Source organism: Trachinotus anak, unplaced genomic scaffold (genome assembly GCF_046630095.1).
Source record: "Trachinotus anak isolate AG129_WGS33_773 ecotype Australia unplaced genomic scaffold, CSIRO_AGI_Tana_v1 ptg000020l, whole genome shotgun sequence".
NCBI classification, from domain to species: Eukaryota; Metazoa; Chordata; class Actinopteri; order Carangiformes; family Carangidae; genus Trachinotus; species Trachinotus anak.
The window spans coordinates 1,838,728-1,856,102 of record NW_027273871.1 but is presented as its reverse complement, the minus strand read 5'-3'; the positions used below and the strand labels follow the sequence as shown (position 1 = coordinate 1,856,102).

Genomic DNA, 17,375 nt, shown 5'->3' with positions numbered 1-17,375 from the left:
AGGTGTACGATAAATAGACCTGAAAAAGGCACCTCTTTAAAGTGTTGTTATGTAGGAGGCTGCATCTTGGTAGAGGAACAAGACACCAGGTGGCTCAGGCCACACGAACAAAATGAGTAAACACGAATCCACAGTACAAGAGTGAAAATCACAAGACATTTGTAGTGTATGATGACCAATTTCAGAGCACACAATGACTCAAACTCTTTCCTGTCAGGGTACAACTGCAGATAACTGGAAAAGGCAGCTCTCCTGCCCACCATAAACTAAAGCCTACTTTAAGTAGTCTAAAAAACATCAGTAAAGGACTGTTGCTACCTTAAAAAAAGGTCTGAGTCTGATGAATCCCAACCACAATGGTCAGCCACATGAAGTGATGCATCACACGCATGGTAACAAGTGTGACAGGCCATGCTCAATAATTATTGACCATCATGAAGCTTGGGTGGATTCTCTGTTCTCTTCCAGATGCTATGAGTTTTCTTTTGGCATTTTCTTGCATTGTCATTATTGGTATATTTTAATTATAACTTGGCAGCAAACAGCAAATGTCATAAAACTAAAGTCCATCAAACTGAAGGGAGATAAAAAAAACCAAACACGTAAGACATCAAGAGACAAACAGCTAGAGTGCTCCTTCTAGTGGAGGCAGGTACGACAGTTTTAAGAAATTAATAAGCTGCTTAGAATGAGAAGAGAAACATTAAATAAAATAAAAATAAACTCGGATCAAACTTGGCATCATAAGTACAACTGCTGCCAACGAGTCAGTCCAGCTGGTAGATGCACGCTGTTTACACATCTCTATTTGACTTCCAAACAATCTTGGAACAGTTTAAAAAGAGAGCAGAGGGAGTTTGAGAATCCTATGCATAATAGATGCAAGATGAGAAGAATCTCTCTCTCCCTCTCGAATACATAAATTGTGCTAATGTACACATACACACCAGCGCACTGACACATGCACATGAGTAACATGCAAGGTTATATGCAAAGACCCAAGCTTACACATTTGCAAAACTGATACAGTGAGCTAAACTTATTTCAGCTAGGAATTTAAATGAAAGTGTACACAGTCAAACAGAATCAAATTAAAATGCAGCGATGTGTTGTGGTAATTTAAACAGATATTAGCACCTTAGGCGGCAGAACTCACACTGGTAAAATCAACAGCTAAAAAGGAAAGAAATGCATATACTGGAGGGAAAAGGCTATTCTCTCATCCTGTGGAGAAGCACAGCATTTGATTTCCATAAATATAAATATAAAGAATGCACACAGCAGATGAACTGTGTCTCATTGGGAAGAGGCACATACGTGTACACGCCTGCATGCAAACAAACACACATGGATAGAAACAGACGCGAGCACCAAACCGATAAATACGATATACACGCACATGGAGGGAACCACAGAAAAATCCTTTTTCCGAGCTTCACCAGAGGGTATTTTGTCTACCAGGAGAGCAGGCCTTAAACAAGATGTTGGAATTACAGCCAGAAATTAAAATGAAATGCTTTAAAATGCATTCTAAACAACAACTACAAGCTAGAGCTGGGCCAGACTCATTACTAATGTTGGCCTAAATGAGTCTATCAAAGACTCTTTTTAGGATACAGGCCAAATTCACACACACTGACTGACTGAGCATTGCTGTTCCTTCATTACACAACCCACACTTTCTGTTAAGTGTTTAGTAAGAGCATCGAATGTGAAAAGGCCATTGTGTTCTCTGCATCCCCTGTGAGATAGCTGATGCTGTCCTATGTCCCCGCGACCTCTACGGATACTGTCAGTCAGACTTAGAGCTCTCTCTGACACTTTCTTCCCGCTAGCTAACACTGACTCACAGCCTCATAATCTGTCCAGCCATCCATCTACCCAGTACCCACGCCACACAGCAAGAACCCCCTCCAAAACACTTACTAAGAAGGTTTATTAATTAGGAGGATTTCTCCCGTAAGCAACAGCCCTCTCCTCTTCAACACTCCGCTCCCATGTTTCCGCCCGCGTGCCTGCCTCATCACATTTCGCAGATTAGAGCGCTGGAAGGCTGGAGAGGTGGGAAGGCGATGGGTGGGGAAGGTGGTAGGAGGGTGGACACGGCAGGAAGAAAAGAACAGGATGCTTTCTTTAGGGGCGTGTTGAGGGCTCCTGGTGTTGGCAGATGCTACAGAAAATGTGAGGTGGGAGGTCAGCAGGATGCGGACCATAGCACTTCCATCACAACAAGCTCACTCTAAATAAATCCCCCTGTATTTGCCATCATGTCTCCCCTTCTCCTTCAATTTTTTTTTTTTTTAACTCTCCCTCTGTACTCCAGCGTGTACACAGGGACCTTGAGGCAAAGTCTTAACCTTAAGCACACTGTAGAGAACCTAGAAGAGCAGCATGACTAACGCTGCACACAAAAACAGACACACAAAAACGCTCACAAACACAAAAATGTGTGCGCGGACTTACCTAAAGATTGAAACATGCAGCCACAGTCACACACACACGCACAAAACATTCTGAAAATACTTTTCATTCTTATCACAGTAAATCCCTGTGTCACCTTCTGGCACCTAAATGCAATTAAAATTTGTATGTGGAAGGGCAACCAAGTGAAAATCTACTTCACATAATTGACGCGTCTGCACATGCCAAATTTAATGCTTGTCCCAAAACCCCAACACGTACAAACAGACACACAGCTACGTTAATTAGGAATGGCTTGCACACTTGCATCCACACACACAAATTCTCATGCATACATGAGGCAAACAGGTAGAATGTCAAATTAGGTTCCTTCAACCTATAAGCTACTGATTTGGATTTCATTATTATGGACAACCTCCTTTAAGGTGTTCAATTACAGAAATGTTTGGGGGTTACATACAAGGCAGAGAGAGAAAAGAGGAGAAGACAAAGAGAAGAAGGGAAGGGAAAAAAACTGAAAAAAGGAGAGAAAAAAAAGAGCTTGAATTATTTACACATTCTCACATTTCAACTCCTTTCCCCACATCTGCCAGTGAACCATTCGGATCTGTATCCTTTTCTCAATATCCCTTGTCACTTGTCTCTATTTGTCACCACACTCTTCCCTTTTCACCCACTCCCCTTTTCTTCCTGTGGCCTTGTTTCCTTCCATCCTTCAACGCAGCTATGTAAGTGACAAGAAGTTTAAGTGGCTCTGCCTGGCTTGTCTACCCCCCCTCTCACTCTTCCATGTTCTCAAGTCTGCGCTACTTCCCTTCTGGTAACATTATGCCTTATAGGCTTCCTCCACCTCAAACACATAATTAGAAATTTTTATTAGAAACGACACTGATGTTGGAGCTACTTGTAAGGGGCTTCTAATTAAATGTGACGAATGAGGGAGACTAGTTGAAGATTAGTCTAATTAGATAGAAAGTTTTTGAGAGGCACATACCACTTACATGCACTCTACTTTTAGCTGAAAGCATGATAATACTGTGCGATGACACCTCTTGAAAAGGCACACAGTTAAATTTGAGAGTGCTCACATGCCCCTCCAACAGCAGAAAGCAGTCCATTCAATACTGTTAATATATGAACATCCCTATCTCCCTCCCACTGCTAAAACAAGAGAACCAACCTCTAATCCATGAAGTCAAAGCAAGGTGCAGCCTACAGTGGCTCTATTTACAATGAATGAGAGACTGGCTGTGGCTTTGTGTTTGTCTAAACGCTTACATTCAAATGATACTGTGAAGCAGTCAGTTTCATAAATCACTAAGTCCATGTTAGTTCACGGGAAATTATCTTTGGTAGTTTCAATAAGAGAACTTTAGTCTAAATAATAATTGATAATAAAAAAAAAAAACACCATTTAACATTTCACCCATTATATCCCTGTAATGTTTAGTAGCAGTTGTTTTTAGCCTACCTGATGTCAATTTCCTACCTAAGATTTCCTAAATTTTCCAAATGTATTTTGACAAGCCCTGTTAACAGATGATTGAGCTAAATTCAGCTGTGGTTTACACTACATGAGCAGGTAGATAAAACATGAAGCATAGCGATAAGGTAGTAAGAGCGAGTAAGTGAAAGAAGTTTGGACTCTTGACATTAAAGGTCATCAACATGATAGATTTTTTCTTGGTGTGACTGTGAAACTTTGGTGCAAAATAGTGAAGCTCTAACCCTTTGATTCTGAGGGACTGATACCAAAACCTGGTGTTTACCGTGCTCGTCTAACAACACTGTAACATTTTCTGCCTTCTAAGTCTGTTGTACTGTAGCCGTGCTGATGTTACGTCATCTGTAGGGGTGTCTTACATTCCTCCTCAAACAGTAGCCAGCTGCCTGAGTGAGAAGACTTTACTGACTCACACATCAATCTGCTCCTGGCCAAAGTTTTCATGAAGAACTAACTAACAAGATTTGCTTTTCGCTGTTACACACCTGGTAGCTCCATTTTATTTCATCTATTGAATATCCTCTTTTCTGTGACTCAAATGCAAGAGGATGAATCAATGTAAAGCTCAGAAATCAAACCTGAAATTACGCAGCCCAATAAAAACAACTAAAATGATTAGTGCCACAGTTGCTTGTGGTTCTCATAATGGTTCCTACATTCAGGCCCTTTATTGTGGACTGAACCGAATCATCCAAGTGTCTAAATGAATTTACACCCAAAGCCAAATACTATATACGCAACACATTCAGTGAAATGAACTAAGGTTTTATTGCTTTTCGTTGCTTGGAATTTCCACCATTCATTTGGTCTTCAAGTTTGAAGAGTAAGTAATAGTCCATTCATACTGTATTAATAAAATATGAGTTCCATGAATAAAAATGAACTCTGACTTATAGACCGATTTAGCCATAGTTTTACTGTAAAGCTGACTCTATTAGTCAGTTAACATAAAATTAAACTGCAACTATTTTCAAGTAAAAATTCCAAACATTCCCTTGTCTCAGCTTCCCAGTTGTGAGGATTTGCTGCTTTTCTGTGTTTAATATCACAGCAACATGAAAATCTTTAGGTTTTGGACAGCTAGTTGGGCAAAACTAGACATAAGAAGGTGACACTAGGGGAAACCTATACATTTTTCTGACAATTTATAGACCAACTGGTTAATTAGCTGGGAGAGAGAAGACAACACTAAAATCTATTTTATGGTGGATTTTTCTTTAAAATGGTCAGTTAATCCATATTACAAAAAACACCCTGATTTTTTCACTTACCTCTAATTGTTCATCTGCCCTGGTTTTGAGAATTCTGCCTCTGATACTTATTGTAATTTGGGTGAAACAACCCTTTAAAGAGTCACTTTTAAATGTAAGAGCCTCTAATACTGATCTCTGTTTTTGGATCAATTTCCTGCTGCATATATGCATGTAAGCATGTGGGTACTGCACCTTCTCTCCTTGTCCCATGTTTTCATTCTTAATGTCGCTCAGTGTTTTCCAGTTCATCTTTGTTCCACTGCCCACTGACCTCGTCTCTGTCAGGGATTGGCTGTCCAGCATATACCCTGTCCGGTCATACCTGGACATTAAAACACAAACACACGTACAAATAAAGGTATGTTCAAACACGCTTGTACCCTAAAATAACCATACACTCTTTCATATGATACACCATTATTATTAGACCTATGTGAATATCTTTTAATGAAGAAGAGATTGTGAAACCAGGTGTGTTTGTTTACATGTATGCACATACGTTACATTGCTCTGAAGCTGTATTACACACTACACTATATTTGCTACAATCTAAAGATAGCAATGACTGAATTTCACCCGTGATTGAACTGCATCTGTATCCTGCCACTTCTTTCATCTGATAGGGCTGACTATCACAGACAAATGTATTTACACTGTAAATCAATCAGGCTTTTATACTTACTTATATTTCTGGCCATATACACAGTTTCTTCACTGACGACAAACAAGGAACAAAAACTTGCCCATCTCTGTCCTTGTCTACCCACTTTATCTTTTCATTTATCTACCATTTTAATATTCCCTTTAAAGTCTTAATGCATCAGTGTGACTCCTGCTCTGTATTCTAGCCGAGCAGAACAATCTAATCAAGGCATCATCCAAATTCATCAGTTTTCTTCAATTATGCAAGGAAGCCTAGTCAAAACAATCCCACAAAGCACCACGTCGCCACAGGAACTGAAGTCAGACAGACAATCTTTCTCTTTGTAAAGCGCAGACGTAAATGTTAAAAAGGAGTGGAAAACACTCCGTCTGCTCCTTGAATAACATTCATTGTCATTTGTTCACCGCTGTCAGCATGTAAACTGGGGAGAAGACCAAACAGCAGCAGAGATCAGGGAAAAGCCAGGGATTAGAGAAGAATGGGAGAAGGAATGAAAGGAGGGAGGGTCCCAGCCTTTTAGTTATTTAGCCCTTTGAATGTCAGGATGAGATGGTGTATTGACCAGAGACTAATAAGAGCAAGATTAAAGCTGGAGCAATGGAGCCTTCCCCTCCTCTCTCCTTCTCTCTCTCCTTCTCTCTCTCTCTCTCACACACACACACACACACACACACACACACACACACACACACACACACACACACGCTCACTGTTGTAACTAATAAAAGGCACACACAAAAAATGGCCAGTGCTATTGTTAATGGAGCAATTAGCTAAATTTATAAACCAGACATTAACATCTGAAAGAGTGAGCAAAACAATGCCCACAGGTAGCAACAAATATGCCCCTTTATTTACTGGGTTCACACTGTGAAGCTGTGAGCATGCTGTTTGACGCACATTTATGCCTAAGAATAGCTTTCAGTCTAACACACAGGCATTCATATGCACACTGCAGTATCATGTACATACACAGAATAAAAGGAAAAAAAAAAAAGCACGTTTATATTTCAGCGGTGGCCAGACTTGGGAACAGCCTTAATGAGTGAATGAGTCATAATTCAAAATCCCTCCACAGGAACTAGAATCCAGTTTGATGCGGCTCGCCGTGTGCCCATCTCTTTGCGCATGTACAGTAGCAGTTCAGAGCTAGAATCCAGAAATATCCATGTTCTGTTTTTCTGTTATTCCCTCCATCCAATCCTGTCTACATCCTGTCTAGAGTCCCGCTGGGACTGAGGAAGCACATGCCACCAGTCTCCTGACACGTGATTATCAGGGCTTTGCACGCGGGATTGTTCATCTGTGTCTATGAGTGAACATGACATGTGTTTAGTTTTTATTATAGAAGATGAACATATACTGCATCTTCTGTGGTGCTCGTATCAAGTGTACATACACACTGCACATGCAAGCATGAGCACATCGTATGGACAATTCTATATGTGTTTTGAATGTGTGTAACTCACCAGCCCCTCAATCTAAAGGCCTCCGGTATGTCTGGGTTGACCAGGACTGTTGAGCTGAACAGAGCAGAGAGAGATCTGCCCCCAAAATCAGACAAGCGAGCTCCTTTGATGGCGACCACAGGCTGCCCAGAGCCGTCAAACTTCTCTGCCTGGTGACGGACAGAAGTGTGTGAGACAATAATTCAGGACAGAATGACAACAAACAAGAGACAGCAAAAGCACTGTTTTTTTAACTGTCCCTCATGTGTTCAGTCTGTGTCTGCAGCTTGGAAAGACCAGAAAGTAATATGTGGTATAGTTTGCTTTAATAATTGGACAACCTACAAGTTAATTTGAAAGTCATTTTTGGATTTTGGCAAAGAGGAGGATTAGCTCTTGCAGATTGAATGAGCTTAGAGAAGAATAGTGCCATTTCATGCACATTCGAGAGTTATTTAGCCTTCCGTCTCAAATCAGGGACTCTGGTCCAAAACACTCCTGAAGGTCACAGGAGTGATTTGACCGATCCAAAATTTTCAGCCTCAAAAACTCAATCAAACTGCTCTCTCACTACACACACACACACACACACACACACACACACACACACACACACACACACACACACACACACACACACACACACACACACACACACACACACACACACCTTCATAAACACACGATTAATTACAGTCTGCTCAACATGTTTTTATGTTAAACCATAAATCCATTCCTCGATAGAGGGAGAGCAAGGAGAGAGAGAGAGAGAGAGAGAGGGGGGGATTATAGTTATTACCTCCTCTCCCCACAGAGTGACTGTCACCACTTTGCCAGTTGTGTCTATTAGGTTGAGGGCCCTCTTGGAGACTTCTCTGCTGGTCTTAGTGGTGATACGGGATACATCCTCTGCACTCTTACACACTCCAATAACATCTACAGGCAGAGAGAATCATTTTATCTCCACCTATAGATAGCTCATGGATACAGGTAGAACAATATGCTTAGACAGACATTAGAAACAGGAAGCAATAGTGCGTTATTTGAACAGAGCCTTTTGAAAGGTCTCTACATGGTGTCGAGTGTAAAAATGCCCCCTAGATATTCTCTGCACACTGTGAAGTGTTATCACTCCCTAAGCAGTAAAGATCCAACCCAACAGAGAGTTGACACTCCCCTCTGATATTGCCAAGTCACAGCAGACTGACATAAATGTCATAACAGGCTGGCTAAAACCCAGGCCCATATTCCAAATCACAACAAACACACTCATTCCTCATTCATGTTTCCTGTCATGCTCAAGGCCTAAACACTTCACTCAGGATTACTGCACTGAGGAGCAGTCACTGCTGAGCTCTAAGAAGGTGAAGACCCTGCCCTTATTATGACTAAACTAAATCAGAAAAAGGCAAATTAATTTTTAAAGCCCTTATTGTACAAACATGATTTTAACAAGGTTACTGAAAACGAAAGAAACAAATGCATCAATCACGACGCAGTGTAGAAAAGATTAATGTATCTCAATACGGTGACAATTGTTAGATTTACTGTTACATTTTTAATTGAACGAATCAAACTTTGTGTGTGCACAAGGTTCCTTGTAATGTGCAAAGATAAAACAATGACAAATGCCATCATGTGATAAGCAGTGATGACTTTAAAATGCTTTTTTTTTTCCACAAATTACATTCATGTGAGACAAGGGAAAAGCAGCCATATTTAAGAAGCTGAGCAGCAGAGGTTTGTCATTTGTACTTGATTAATAACTAAAGGTTCCTTGTGGAGTTTTGTTGCAGGCAAAAAATTTTATATTTACATTGACAAGGCACTGTGAGTATCATTGGGGCCTGACAAATGTGTTCCATGCATTTTCAAATAACATTTACAAAGCCGATCTTTTGAATGCTGCCAAATTGTGTATTGTATATTTGAAGGTCTTCACGAAGTCTCCTTCCTTCAAAACTCCACAGAGCACCTTTCAATGGTTTAACAAAAATCACAAATTTGGTGGCTAATTTCCTGTCAGTCATCTCATGCCATCAGGACTGGTGCCCATGCATTAAATAAAATGAGTGAACAGAATTATTATAAAGACTTCTCAAAACCAGTCATTCTGTGAACTTCATCCGCCTGTCTGCCACCTCTGCTAACCTTTTTCTAAACCCCCACCTCCGTCCCTCCCTTGCTGTCTGTCTGCGCTCTCTCAGCTCTCCTTAATTCCATTATGATTGAGACGATGTCATCCACCTCTGAACTCCATTATCACCACAGGAACAGACTGACAGTTCTCATTACCATGTTATAATCCCCTATTTAACAAAGACGTGGAGAGAGAGGGGGAGTGGAGAGAGAGTGAATGGAGAGACAACAGATGATGCGCAGGACATGTAACGCTGCCCCTCAGCAACCAACGCAAACACGCTCCTCCAGGTAAACCACTCAGCGCATCCCTGAACTCTGCAGTGTGCTGCTGTGCTGGCAGGTATTGCTCATAGTTTACACTAATTTAATCATGTAATATTAATGCTCTAAATGTAAACCCACATTAATCTTCCACTTTGTAGGCTGCAGTATGTTGTTTACTTTACGACCATTAAGTTGTTCTCTAATACGGCATGTCCAACACTTAAAAGAATTAATGGCCCTGTTTTGCTTCCTTCCAGTAGCTGCTGTATGTTTTGCTGATTCTATGCAGTAGAGCACTTAACTACTATGCAATGCAAAAATCACATATGGATGCCTGATCTCAAGTACAAGGGACCACACAGACCTGTGCTGAAGGGTGTTGTGAGAAATGCAACAGACATGAACCTTTAAACCCACTGAAATCCATACACTTTAAATTCCACTGTAACCATGCTAATAACCCCCTTATAGCTCTTATCAGAATCAGAATTAGAATCAGAATCAGTTTTATTGCCAAGTATGTTTTCACATACAAGGAATTTTTTCTGGTGATTGGTGCAATTGAGGATCAGGGGGATCAGCAACAGTGGGGCTCTCTAGCCTTGTTGATAAGGCTAATAGCAGATGGGAAGAAGCTATTTTTGTGGCGAGAGGTTTTGGTCCTGAAGGACCGCAGCCTCCTGCCAGAGGGGAGTGTCACAAAAAGTTTGTGTCCAGGGTGGGAGGAGTCAGCTACAATCTTCCTTGCACGCCTCAAAGTCCTTGAGGCGTACAGGTCCTGGAGGGATGGAAGATTGCAGCCAATCACCTTCTCCGCAGAGTGGATGATACGCTGCAGTCTGTTATTGTCCCTCTCCATGGCAGCAGCGTACCAGATGGTGATGGAGGAGGTGAGGATGGACTCAATGATGGAGGTGCAGAAGTTCACCATCATAGTCCTTGGCAGGTTGAACTTCTTCTTATATAGCACATGCTCATCTTGCTGTGAAATCTGTTACCTTTTGGGTGCAGACTGAAATGTGTTTCAACACCAGATATAAAAAAAAAAAAGAAATGGGGGGCTGGAGCCAATCCCAGTGGACTTTGGGCGAGGCCGGGGTATACCCTGGAAAGGTCGCCAGTCTATCACAGGGTTGACATATACACAAACTGATACTAATAATGAAAATCTTTAAATGATAGCCATCCCTATTCATACTTTACAAACAACTGACATGATACGACAAAAATCACCTACAAATAGACAAATATTGTCACGTACACATTATGTCCTCACCTTTCAGCAACAGACTAAGAGCAGTCTCTAAAAATACACCTTTACTGCCAGAACTACAGAAACATCACTGTTGAACCTCTGCATCATCTCACTAATAACACTGAGCAGCAGGCTAACAGCACACTGTTGAATCACTAATTCCAACCCCAATCTACACGTGGACCATCCCAATTTACCTGTCGGAGAGATAAGACATTCCTGTCAGGCACAGAGGGCAGGCACTGCAGCTAACCTTCATGAAAACATTGGAATGAGCCTTATCCTCTTTTTATCTTTCTCTTTACTGTATGCCTGAATTAACCTTCCCTTTGACCTTGTCATAATGTATTCTTCCATGACATCTGGCTCACAACTGACTGGCATGTGCCCTTCTATTAGCTCAGGTTTTTTAATTTTTTTTTTAATCATTTATATTGAGGACTATGAATCGCCTAGGTTGACTGAGCAGTTAGAGAGATGGTCTAGTTGAAAACCCACAAAATGATAACATGTCCTAGCCTGACTGCATCAGCCCACTTACTCAACAGACCTCATGCAAGAAGCAGTTGTACAAATGGATTTGTTCTGAATTTTTAAGAGAATTTGTGGCATTTCTTGTACCAAGAACAAATGAAATTCACACATTGGCCTTGGTCATGCAGAGCTCCTTTTTTTTTTTTTTTTTTTTTTTAAATTCATTTAATTTTATTAGAATATACTGGTATACAAATTTCACGACTTACAAAATTGAGTAGTTGTTGGAAAATTCTCTCACTCCGGCAGTTGCCTCAGGGTCTTCACGCAGGTCGCTGCTGAGCATATTCCTCTCTCACCCAACAGTGTAACATCACCTACTAGAGGCTGTAAAACTCTCTCATCTAATGGCTATATGACAGTCATGTCACCGTCCTGCCCGCTTCTCATATTAGTCATGGACTGCTTTGCTTTAGAAAGACGTCAGAACAGCCGCTATTTATTTCTGTCACAGTACAGTGCTGCTCTGAAGACGTCATTGACAACTATTTATTGCTGTGTAATTGTTTCAGGTCCTCTACCACTATAATGACGCTGCAAAGATTTCGCTTCTGACAGAAGGACTTCAAGCTCTGTGGTGTGTGAGTAACATTTTTTTGAATGAAACTTACCCACGCATGGAGCAGAACGGGTAGCCTTATATAGCAGTTTTAGGGGGAAAATTTATGATAAGTTTTTCCAGTCAAGAGAGTTTGGTGAATCTAACCTGGGAAACTCGTACAAGCAAACATCCCAGAAAGATCTAGAATAAATATATGAAAATGTTCCTGCATGAGGCCCAAGGGTGTTTTTTACACTGACGTCAGTCCGAGTAACTTGTAGTGCAAAAGATTACTGACAGTTCACATAAATATAATATGAATCTCTTCTTCACTTGATTGGATTAATGCACCTCTCGCTGGGCTATTGCTGGTGTTTGCTTCTGATTTTCAAAACAGATGTACTAGCAGCCATTTGTGAATGTGGTAAAACGTCTCCTTAATTATCCACAAAAGTCACTATCTGAAGTCAAATCTGAATGTGTAGCAACAAAAAAAGAAACAAAAGCCATGCGGTTCCTGAATCACACCTCTACAACTTCAACTTCCAGTAGTTGATCAAAGTTTGGAGAGGCAGTGAGTCACATCATTATCTGAACACTCACCACAGAGTGCTGATTGGTTTGACACATACCTATCTGCATCAGATGATTATCAATGTTTTCGAGCCTTGATTGCATAAATTGAGGCTGAAAAAGTTGAGCTGCCACGTCTGCTGCTTTTATCCCAACTGTCCGTTGCACTAAAGCTCCACCTGCTCTCTCACTTTTTGATCTTTTACTGATAGAATGGTAGAAATAAAGTCTCACCGATGAACTTCTTCTCTTACCAATGATGGCGTCCTTGTCTCTGTTCTCCAGCTCTGCGATGGGCACAAAGTCACAGTGCACTGTGGGGACGCCCTGGCTGTCATTGCACGGTATAATGGATGAATGAGCATGGAGGGTCATCTCGTAGTCGTTCTTCAGCGTGCTGTACTGTTTGTTGGCTGCCTTCAGTGTAGCCTTGGAGATGTAGTACACCTACAGAGAACAGGTGAATGAGGTGTGCTGGTATTATAAAATTAGACCTAATCAAACTGGCTATTCTCAGTGAATTTGCAGCAACTATGACTGATTGAATTGAGCGACCAGTTTATTGATCCTGCTTAGGAAATCATTATTATAATAAAGCTTCTGTTCCATCAAAACCTCTTAATATGAATGGAAAAACCTTAAGGTCTGAGTAAGATGTGGTGTCATATCAGCCCCATCACTTCTCTAATTCACCAGAAAATAAGCAGCAGCTGAGGGTGAGTCTGCTAAACAGTACAATTTAAACTCGATCTGCAGGGCACACTTCTTCATTTACTCTCCCAGCTCTGCATCCAATATCCACTCTCTCTCTCTCTGCCTCTGAGTTTGGTTCTGTGGCTCACTCTTTCCTTTCCTTCATCCCTCTCTCTCTCTGCTTTACCCCACACAGAGATAGGAGCATGAAACTAATGTGATAAGCATTCTGGCCACACAGAGCCAGTCACACCCACTCACTGTTCTGTCAATACTCAGATCACGAAGCAAAGACGGATTCATTCCTTTATTTATCTTTGGAGGGCAGAGGGCACAAATTGGATCTGGGGCTGTGTTGGGAGTCACTGCCGGTTGCTGATACCTGAGCCAGTGTGACTAGCAAAATGATGGCCAGGGTTAATTGAGTTATTAAGCTCTGTGGGCCAGACTGAGTTGAGCAAGAGCTTTAGCATGTTCTACCTGGCTGTAAAAGCATAGTTTTAGGGAAACATGGAAAGGGCATGTTAGGACACAAACAACACACATTAATAAGACCTATTTTCTCTCTTGCATAAACAATAGCATGGTGATTATTCTTTCAGCTGGTCCCCAAGACTGGTGCTAACTCTCATTCTAGGAAAAAGTACAGCTATCTCTCACTGTGTCATCATGCATCTCTACACTTATCTTACATTTAACTTTTTATCACTTGTCTATTAATTTTGATTTTATTATATAAAGACTTAAGACTTAAAGCCCTCCACTTCTCACAGGTATCAATATAGAATTTTTATTATGAAAATGAATTATTCCTCTTAATATTCATGATTATTTAATGATATTACAATCTATACTTTCTAATTCTTGCATAAAATTCTGTTTGGTATGCAGTCCTTCAGCAAGGTCAGAGGTCATTGTCACTGTCAGTTGTGTAACAGGAGCTTGAGCTAGGCACTATATTTCTTACAAAAGGACAGTAAAACAGATGCTGGCTGACACAAGGTCCTGAACCAGGGCCCTCTGGTTGAAAGATGATCCTTTTAACAAACACTGCCTCCAAAACTCTTAGACCAACGGGTTTGGTGAAAAGATATATGTACAGCAGATTTTAACTTAAGCAAAGGAAAGGCGTTGATTTTTTTTTTTTTTTTTTTGGTCTAGCTTAATATGATATGCAAATGCCCATATATGTTGTGACAGTTGTTGGGTATTCATCATTCTCCTTGCGATGTGACAACAATGAAACTGAGACTAACACAAAGTTGCCTCTAGAAGTCTGAGTAAGTTGTCTTCCACCACTGAATACTTGACAATTTGTTAAATTGAGGCACATTTGCTCTGTAAGGAAGAACTCCATTCTGTCTGTCTGTCCTCTCACTGTGCCGTCTGCTCCCACACAACACACACGCACAACAAATAAAATGCCTGGAAGCAGGGTCTTGTCCTTGTTCCGAGCAAAATGCACTCTGAAATTTAGCCAAAGTTAATATGAGTCTTCAGTAGTCTGAATTTTTCCAAAGTTACGGCCTGCTTTGATTCTTTGAATGAAATTCCCTCTTTGTGTGTCCGTGTCTCCGTACACCATGTTCACACAGCAGGTCTACATGCAGCAGAGCAGCAACTGTGTGCGTCTACACAGGAGGTGTCCAGACACAGTTGCAGGTCACAAGCATTTTGGAAGTGCTCAGAGCAAAACACACAATCACTGTCGTAAAAATACACTTTGGGTTATGATTCTGTGCTTTTAGAACAAGTATTGCATTGATTAAAACTGAAGTGTATTTGTCCCATCAGACACGTGAGGTAGAGGCCTAAAAAATGCAGCTTAAATGCTTTCTGTGTAGGCACGCTCTTACTGAGCCACCACTATGGGATACATCCTTGGAAGTTACATAACCAGGACACAACACTGGCAATAAGCCAACATGTGACTACTAGAAGGAAGATGGTGATTTAATTAGAAGACTGCTGAAGCCTCGTATAATATAGCCTCTCTGTGACGGGGTTGCTTCATGGCCAGAATGGAGAGGAGGAATGATTACAGTGACCATTCATACTCGCCAAATATATACAGGCATGTTAGTAAAAACAGATAAAAATCCAAACCTATCCTTTAAAATCTTACAGGAATACTTCACTCATGAGTTATAATCTCAGTATCAATCACTTAAGCTCTGTAATCTGAAACAGTGAAAGCAAAAACTTAATACACGCATCCCCCATGGAGAGGCCTGCAAGACTGGCAGCCGTTTTTGATACGATGATGATAACCACAAAATTTAACAACAGCAGAACAATAAAACAATAACATCAGATTTTAAACCTTTTTTCAAACTGTAATTGGCTTCATATTCCCCGCCTCATACATCCACTCAACTTCTTAGTATGTCTCAAACATACATTGTATATATTTCAGTAAAATATGAGTTAATAAATCCCCTCCACAAAATCCTCTAATACTTGCCTGCAGCTCATTCATTGGTCAGAAGTCCTGCAGGCATGGGAGGATTTTGCAGAAAGGGTTTATTAGACACTATTTTACCAATGATACACTTGTTTGAGGCGCTGTGTGCATACAAAACAGATACCTGTCACTGAGGCTTAGTCTGCAAGTAGTCTGCAAATTTGTTATAGCCTGTAGATATTGTCTTGCTGCTGTCAAAATGAGTCTCGTGTTAACCACTGACCCAGCTACGTGTGGAAGCTCCTTTTGAAAGAATGTCAGTACAAACATTTACTTCCAGCACTCAGCCATCCTGGGCAAACGTACAACACATACTCAAGTTATCATTTTTGTGTGAAATTTCCAACAAGGTCTTATCACCTCAAGTGTGGATGGATATGGGTGAGTGGGACTTGCTCACCTGGCCCTGCTCCACCAGAGAGAAAAACTTGTCCACTTCCTTGTTGAAGGCCGTGATCTTGATTTCTCCCTGCACATTTCCATTAAGCAGCATTTCGTTGACCGGATAAAACAAAAAACAGCCATGTGTGACATGTGATAACATGCAACAGACAGATATTCAGACGTCTCTGCTCTTCTACTCACGCTCTCATCCACTATCTCAAAGGAGAAGAGCTTGCCCTCTCCTTTAGAGTTACTCCAGGTGCGGATATTGGACTTGTTGGTGACTCGGGCTCTGACAGTCCACCTAAGGATACACAGAGTAGACATCTGTAATACTTAATCAGAACTTACTTAAGTAACTCTGGTGTCAAGTGTCAACAGAACTTAATTATTCACAATGTGCTAGTGTGATTTTGGAGATATTTTTCTGAAGGAGAAAACTTGCCCAAATGCCAAATGACCAAAATCTAAGCTCAGCAAGTGTTTTGTTTAAAACATTTACATGAATGCCTGCAGTCAAGCTTTCATTTTCTATTTCCACCAACCGATTTCTTTTATGTGAGTGCATAAAAACACTTAACAAACAGTACATCCTTTTAAAGAAATAATTCTAAAAAGTTTTCTTTGACCAACACAGTTTCGTGCAACTTAACTAAAGGAGCTGCAGTCTGAAGGTCAGCACACACAGGGAGGAAAATGCTGCAGAGACATTTTAAGAACCTTCCTTTCTTTGTTAATGAGCATCCCACCTCAGCTCACATCACTTACCAATGTGAAACACAAGTGCACAAAAGAACAATTCCCAAGGAAACTGGATGGGTGTATTTTCAGTTTTTTAAAGTTCAACAAAAGAAAAAAAAAAGAAAAAAAGCATTCAACAACTTTCTTTTCAAAGAGTGAACTAGGTTTTATACATCTGCCAACTCCTGGATGCATTTAAAATGTGCTTCTCCTTCTGTTTTTAACAACAGCCAGCCAGGCGCGGCAGTTTATGCAGCAGTGAGCTTTTTGACTGCGCTGATAATTGTGCAGTGGAGGATATTCATACATAACTTTGCTTGCAATTAAATCCCCTATCATGAGAGCAGCTGCTTGCCCAGAGTGAACCCCATTCCCTGCTCAGTATGGATAAGACTGCTACACCGAGGTTTTATGGCAGCCAAAAGTCAATTATAGTCTGCTCTTGATGTTATTACTTAACACCAGTAGAATGGGATGAGAGAGCCATGCAAACG

The 17,375-nt window shown here is 40.9% G+C and overlaps 1 protein-coding gene across 4 annotated transcripts in view; it reads right to left on the bottom strand.

Moving 5' to 3' along the window:
- LOC139637473 (replication protein A 70 kDa DNA-binding subunit-like) overlaps positions 1-17,375 on the bottom strand; it is a 41,276-nt gene that overhangs the window by 10,314 nt on the left and 13,587 nt on the right. For all 4 annotated transcript variants that reach the window (XM_071506209.1, XM_071506208.1, XM_071506207.1 and 1 more), the window contains 6 exons: positions 16,342-16,444; positions 16,157-16,225; positions 12,854-13,046; positions 8,090-8,226; positions 7,312-7,460; positions 5,371-5,500 (listed from right to left, as the gene is read on the bottom strand). In XM_071506209.1, coding sequence (XP_071362310.1) covers positions 5,371-5,500; positions 7,312-7,460; positions 8,090-8,226; positions 12,854-13,046; positions 16,157-16,225; positions 16,342-16,444 — 781 coding nt within the window. The remainder of the gene's footprint in view (positions 1-5,370; positions 5,501-7,311; positions 7,461-8,089; positions 8,227-12,853; positions 13,047-16,156; positions 16,226-16,341; positions 16,445-17,375) is intronic.